At 35.3% G+C, this 7411-nt stretch overlaps 1 protein-coding gene across 1 annotated transcript; it reads right to left on the reverse strand.

The window, feature by feature from the left end:
• Positions 1–1901: 1901 nt before the first annotated feature.
• LOC108467305 (serine/threonine-protein kinase BSK1) lies at positions 1902–6712 on the reverse strand. Its single transcript, XM_017767929.2, has 9 exons — positions 5980–6712; positions 5759–5894; positions 5199–5332; positions 4978–5083; positions 4287–4372; positions 3743–3931; positions 3172–3336; positions 2970–3083; positions 1902–2541 (listed from the first exon to the last, which is right to left on the reverse strand). Exons 1-9 carry the CDS (start codon positions 6304–6306, stop codon positions 2287–2289), a joined length of 1512 nt encoding a protein of 503 aa, XP_017623418.1. The 5' UTR covers positions 6307–6712; the 3' UTR covers positions 1902–2286.
• Positions 6713–7411: the final 699 nt, after the last annotated feature.

Here is a 7411-nt window from a genome sequence, read left to right on the forward strand (position 1 = left end):
GGTTGAAGGGACTCTTTAGTGCACTCAATGAAGACCTTCAAATCAGCACTTATTTTGTGATAGTTAGAGTGCCATCTTTCTTACAAAAGATCAAATGTTTCATGAGAGAACAAAACACATTGATGTTCGGTATCATTTTGTTCATGATATTATTGCTCGTGGTGATATTGTTGTGAGTAAAATTAGTACTCATGAAAATCCTGCAGATATGATGACTAAGTCACTTCCTATAACCAAGTTTGAGCATTGCTTAGACTTGGTTGGTGTTCATTGTTGAAGTTAAACCCTTAAGGGGTTTTATGGAAGAGGTGGAGAACTTGTTTACTAAAAGTTCGCGATGAAAAACTTGTTCATTGAGAATTTGTGTCAAGGTGGAGATTGTTAGAATTTAGTGACCCAAATTCTTATTTAAATAAAATACGATGGAAAATAAAAAAAAAGTAAAATCCATATAGAACTAGACTTCTTTTATTTTATTTTAGAATAAGGTTTTTTAAACCTTATTAAACTCCATCTATTTTATATTGATTAGGATAAGGTGTTTCAACCCTACTAGAATATGGCTTTACAAGCCTATTAATAGACATAGTCTATTCCTCTTGTATTAATTAAAATTTTCGACATAGTGAATTTTCTTCCCCTCTGCCCGTGATTTTTTCCCGAAAGGGTTTGCATGTAAAATCTCTGTGTGTTTTTTATTTTTATTTTATTTTATTTTTTTCACACCACAAACATCCAAGAGCTTGAGAGACCCATTCAGCAACTAGTTAATCTGTTTATCATTGCATTGTTGGGCTAATGATTTTTGTGTAAGAGGCTGTTGAAGCAAATTATCAACCAACTCATACAGATCTCTAAGGCCACTTAGTTTTTGGCTCATTGATGAAGATGATGATGAGGCGGATTCGTTGTACTTTAGCCTACATAGATGCTCACCAATTTGAGTAACAAGTGGATGAGGTCTAGAAGGCAAGCTGTTTGAACGAGCATGAAAATTGGATTTTTGGTTCAAAGTTGAAGAAGCCATCTTTTTTGTCTTGGAGCAAAAGGCTAAAGGCTTAGATGTACAAGTTGATCAACTCAATGCACCTTCCCATTCAACCCTCGAGCTGCGACCGTATATATCGGCAACTATGGAAGACAAGGAATCTCATCTGCAACCTCCATGAATCCTAACGTGACCCTGATCTGAATCTCAACATTTTTGCTGCCAATGTTTGCTCATTGTCTCCCACCCCACCCCAAAAAATCTTTAAGCAATTTATTTATATAAATATTATGAGCCTACACATTTTTCTACAGAAATGAAGGCTTAATTATTGTGCACGATTGGCACTGTGGCCCCTGTCTCCTCTCATAGACATAGGGGTTGGCAAGATTCCAGTGATGCTACTTCTTTTAATAATTCGTTAATAAAATAAGGAACTATAGGCACATACAGGGTTGCTTGCGAGAAAAAAGTGGCCCCAATCTTTGTAGGTGAGACAGGACTGCAATGCCGGTCATACTAAACTTGAAATCTGAAGAAAAAAAAATGAAACCTCACCCACGAATCGGCACATTTGAAAACAAGTGTTTCTTAGCGTGGACATTTAAAGCCTGGAATGGCATTTAAGCCTCGTTGTCCCGTATCTTGTTCTTCCCACTGCAACAGTACCGGGAAGATTGTGAAAAAAAAATTGTCTAAATGGGTGACCAGGTAAGTTGGAGTCGGTCACTGGACACATTTCCACATTATTACAGCTTAGCTCCCAACATTCTGGAATCTCTGCCAATGTTGAAATGAATCTGTTAGATTGATTTAGCCATCAATGATGCAAGTTTCGATGCATGCAACTTGAGGGACGAGATAAAAGCATTCTCAGAGCAAACAAAAGTAATTAGATATGTTACCATTCAGGTTCTTCTAATAAGAGAAATATTTCATTACGTTTCTTGTTTTCAATACAAAAGAATTTGTCCGTTCAAATTGAAGGAGACAGACATACAAAAATACTGCATCTATAAGAAACTGAGAATTGCTTCAAAAACCCTATTGACAAGAAAGATTTGTGTTACACGTTGCTGAAATGGTGGAGCCTCCTTATTGAGTTAAGCATAGCATATATTTGCAAACATGAAGGGCAGGTACACATCATCACAAATGGGGAAAAATACACATTCTTTGCTATTTCGTACACTTCCAATTTGAAATTCAATTTCAAACTCAGATTTTTACACAAACTTTTGGCAGCCTCAACAAGAAAATGGTACAGGAATGTAGAATCAAACACCATATTTTTGTTCTCACGATCCCTTAACGACCCGTTGCTTCTTTTCTTCAAGTCCAGCAGCTTCGTTCAACATGTCTGCAGCGTCTTTATGCATGTCTAGTTTGGCAAGAGCAACTGACTGCATATAGAAGGCAGTCGGCCACTCAGGATTCACAATTTGCGCCTGCATTGCATCTGCAAGGGCAGCATCTGGTTGATCGCAGAATAGATAGCACAGGCTGCGTCGAGCAAAAACAGTTGGGGAGACCATGGTTCCGACATCTATGAACTGCACAAAAGGAAAAGGTAGCCATAAGGCTTCCATCCCAACTCAATATAATTTAATATTCGTCTTGGTTTAACGGTTATCTCATTACAGCACGATTAAAGTTTATTCGGATGCTCAAGAGAGTCAACCTAAAACAATATAACCTCAGTTACATTAAAGGTCGGTCTGGTCAAGGCTAGCTGCTTGATAATATCATATCTAATTTGTGCTAAAAAAAATTTTAAATTTCCAAGAAATAAATTTCTGGATGAGAGAGTTAGAGAGTATGAATACAGTCCATGACAGGCAAACCAACAAGTAAAAGATTCCATTTAAACAATCTCAATTGTCCTACAACTATCGAATTGTCAATAATTTAGCTAGATGACAATTTTTGACAAATTCTTAACCAAATAACATATAGTTCTTGACAAGTTAAAGTCCAGTACCTGGGAATAACAGTCAATGGCAGTTTTAAAATCTTTATCACGGAATGCATAGTCCCCACGCTTCCTAGCCTCAAGCATATCTCTCATCTGCTGGGTCCACTCTTGGAAAGATAACTGAAGCAATCCATCCACAATTATATGCACTTCTTAGCACAAGAGTAAAGAAAATGGATTTGAAGGATTCACTAAAACAAGTCATCACCTCATTTGTCCCTTCGTCATCCTTGTAGTGATTCATCACCAATATTTGATGAATTGCTGTAAGGTCAAGCCGTGAACAGGCCTCACCCATTGGTGAAAGAGGACGCTGTGGAGTTGGTGGAGCTTCCTCATATTTTGAGATTCCAAGCATAACATAAGATGGAACCTACAAGCCAGGAGATAAAATAATCAGGATCTAAAAAGAAAAGCATGCTCTTTGGTCTTCAAAACCACAGCCACAAGGTAACAATTTTAATGTGATTATTCCCACATCATTTTTTAGCTTTAGGATGGCTTGAGGTAACAATAGCAAAGGTGAAGTATGTAAAGAAGTATAGATACACAACAGCGTAAGCATCTGGGACAACTCAGATACAACACTTGTCGTTTTCTTCATTAGATATAGGCCTATTTAGCAATTTTAATTACTGCAGGAACCATATATGCAAGAGATTTTCAACTCTTCACTGAAGGGAATAGATGCAACCTCCAGGTTCTAAATCTTTGGCTCACCAATAAACAAAAAACAAACTGTAATAAATTGAATAGGTAAAAGCAGCAAAGTTCCTTACATCAGGTTTGGTGTGCAATGGAGCAAGTGTGGCAACAAGATCCTTCACACTGGGCCGCTCCCTGGGTTCATATTGCAAGCATTGAGAGGCAAGGCCAACAACCACAGTTGCCTCCTCCATAGAAAATTTTCCCTCTAAATGTGAATCCATGAGGAGAACGATGTTTTTACCTCGTATCATATCAAGCGCCTGCAAACATGCACAGCCATCAAGATAAAACCAAAGTTTGTAACCTTCAAGACTAATACTGTCTGACAGTAGAACAGGTAAAGACATAAGCCAAGCAGCTGTTGAAATGGAATAGTGAAGTTTTGGTAAGTACAAGATTTCAAAATTAATCACAAAAAGCGAATGGCACAATAGCTGTTAACCACACTAACTCACAATTTGAATAGCAAGTTTGCATTTACAAGCATTCAAAGGAGCCATGATAAAATCACTGATTCCAAGATGCAGATCGTTCTAAAATGTATTAAAACAAAATTACACAATGATGCATATGGGTCCCATGTGCTACAAATATAAGCCACTTAAATCCACTTACATGACTAGGCGGGATGTGCTTTCCACTAAGCAAATCAACAAGAACAGTGCCAAAGCTGTAAATAACACTTTCTGGGGTGACTCTCCCTACAAGAAGCATATTTTTTAGAAAATTGAATGAAGAGAATCACGCAATTTGAAACAATAGAACAGTTTTCACATAGCTCAGCACTATGAAACAATAGATAGACAGTTTACCATACATCTGGAAATGATTTTATACTTACATAGGAATGACCAGAACAACTCACTCATCTATGGGAAACAATTTGAACCATTAACATAGGAATCCATTTTCATAAAAAGCCTCCCACTCCCTGTTTGTCTGCTACAAAAATACTAACCAAGTTTTTGCAAGAGAAAGGAGAAACAGAACATTTCTAGAAGTTGCAACAGTAACTGTCAAAATACAAGTCTGCTAAAGTCGGTATCCTAACATCATTTCACAAAATTTACTCAAACTTCACTGAAGAACATCAGAATGAAACACAAAGGAAGAGAATTCTTTTACTGAAAACGTGTTCAAGAATTGAAGCAAACCAATCATGTAGAGTAACATTAAAAAGGACCGAAGTAAACTCCAGATATGTGTAACAGGTAAAATCCAGTACATTTAAACAGGCAGAAGAACTGAGAATAAGTATTTTATGACGGTAACCACCAGAGATAAACCAGACAACAAATGAAGTTACCATTTCTTAGATACTCAGGAGGTGTGTAGGCAAGATTAGTGCTATAACTTTTCCCATCCCGGCTATTTTTCATCAGTCCGAAACATGAAAGACGTGGATCACCATCCTACAAAATCCATTAAGAAGCCATCAATTACTGCACCAAGTGGTTGTTAATGCTAGAGTAAGAGGAGAAAAAAGTATATACATGATAAGAAACCTTATATTCAAGAGACCAATACCTCATCAAAAAGAACCCTGTAAGCATTTAGATCATGGTATAATGGATGGCCCTCACTACTACAATAATCTAAAGCTTCAGCAATGCACGTAGCTACTCTTAAACGCATTGCCCACTCGATGGTTTGATTTTCCCCTGAATAATGTGAACAAAGATACAACTTTAGGCCGTGATAAACAGAAATGTCAAGATATATTATCAAGCTAAATGCATTTAGCTGACAAAACTGTATATCAAACTTACCAAGTAAAATCAGCCTGTAATCTATCCTATATGTTCAGTAAGGATTACAGGAACTCAAGAAATTAAAACAAAAATTATTGGATAAACCATTTATGGCATGAACAATGAATCAAGAATAACTGGAAGAGAAACAAAGGCTAAGATTGAGTCACATAAGGCCTATTCTTGGCAACAATTAGCAAGAACAAAAATTCAAGCCTGATAAAACTAGCTAAAAACTTAAAAAGATAAGCAAGAAATTAAGAAATTAAACAACAACATAAAGAAAAAGAAAAAGAGAAAAGGAATCTTCAAGTTAAAAAGAGAAAGAAAACTGACAATGAAACAAATGCTTAGCAAGAGTGTCATTGATCATATACTCAGCAACAAGCAGCCTTTCATCTCCATCACAGCAATACCCTATCAAATTGGCCAGCCTCCTGTGTCTCAACTTTCCCACTCCACATGCTTCCTCCTAAAACAAATCAACAAAACCCACTTCAAATATCCCACCAAAAACCCAAAATTTAAAAAAGCAATAAACCAAAAATTGATGGTACCACAAACTGTTTGGAGTCAGGCCAAGCCATCTTAGTAAACTTCTTAACAGCGATCCATTTCCTGTTCTGTAAACGACCTTTGTAAACAAGGTTAGGAGCTTTTTCCCCACTTTCAGAAACTATGTTATCTGAACTGAAATTATTGGTGGCAGCTTTGAGGTCAGCCAAGGAGAACTCAGAGAAAGAAGGGACTCCATTAGCAACAGCTGGGTCCGGTCCAGCACCTGAAACTGCTTGGCTATGGTTCCGGGGCTCCTGTTGCTGTTGCCGACTCTGGTCTTTTTCTGGGTGGGTCTCTGTTAGACAAGATGATTGACAACAACCCATAATTCAGTTTTGATTGAAGCTTCCCGTTTGATTTTCAGAACAGAATCATGAGAGAAAAAGAAAAAAGGGCTTTTGGTTTTGACAAAAAAATAAAAAGAAGAAAAGAATGGGTTTAGGACTTTGAGGGGATTTGGGTTTGTGCCTTTGTTACCGTGGTTCCTTGTTTTGATCGTTTGGAGTTTGTTTATGTTACAGGTTTCTTCTTGTCTTGCCGGGACTGATGCTCTCTAACCAGGCTTTTTTCCTATTACAAAGGTTGTTTAATAACTTGTTGCTGTAAGTAACTAAAGTAGCTCATCATTTATAGCAGGAATCTATATTTTTTTCCTAATACAACCCTGGACCTCAGGGAGTTTTTCTTTTTAAAGACAATTTATTCATTTAATCAAAATAAATAATATTCAATCTTTCTCTTCTTCTTTTTTTCTTTTCGTTGTGTAATTAAAGTAGTCAAAAATATTGGATGTTGCTTATTTTTTTAATAAAATAAGATAAATATAAAATTTAAGATTTAAAACCATTTATTTTGATGTGAAACTCATTTATTTTGCCACTAAGAAAATTACAGTTTATTTTCCTGCTAAACAACTCAATGATATATATGTCAACCCTTCTTCAATGGAAATTTGTATTGTTATTTGATAAAATTATATATATATATATATATATATTACTAGATTATGCAACAGTCAATATGCGTGCAAAAAATTATTAAATAAATTTATAAAAATTATATAAATATTAAATATGTTTTTAATTGAGATGGTAAAAGTGAGAGTTTAGGATTGTTAATGTTTTGAGTTCAAATATTGTGTATAAATATATTTTCTAAATTTTATATAAAATATAAAAATAATAAAAATATTTACCCTTTTGTAAAAATAACAAGCTTTTAATCTCAACTCAATCAAAATTTCAAATATTAATATAGATAATATACTATAATAAAATTTTTGGTTGAGTTTATACTATGTCGAATATTAATTTTCACCAGATTTTAGTACATGAGTTAATAATAAATTAATTTCAATTGATAATTTTAACCACTCACATGACTTATTTTAGAATAAGAAAGGAATATTTTTACTTATTTTGAAGAGTTTTA

The sequence above is a fragment of the Gossypium arboreum genome, chromosome 2 (assembly GCF_025698485.1).
Source record: "Gossypium arboreum isolate Shixiya-1 chromosome 2, ASM2569848v2, whole genome shotgun sequence".
NCBI classification, from domain to species: Eukaryota; Viridiplantae; Streptophyta; class Magnoliopsida; order Malvales; family Malvaceae; genus Gossypium; species Gossypium arboreum.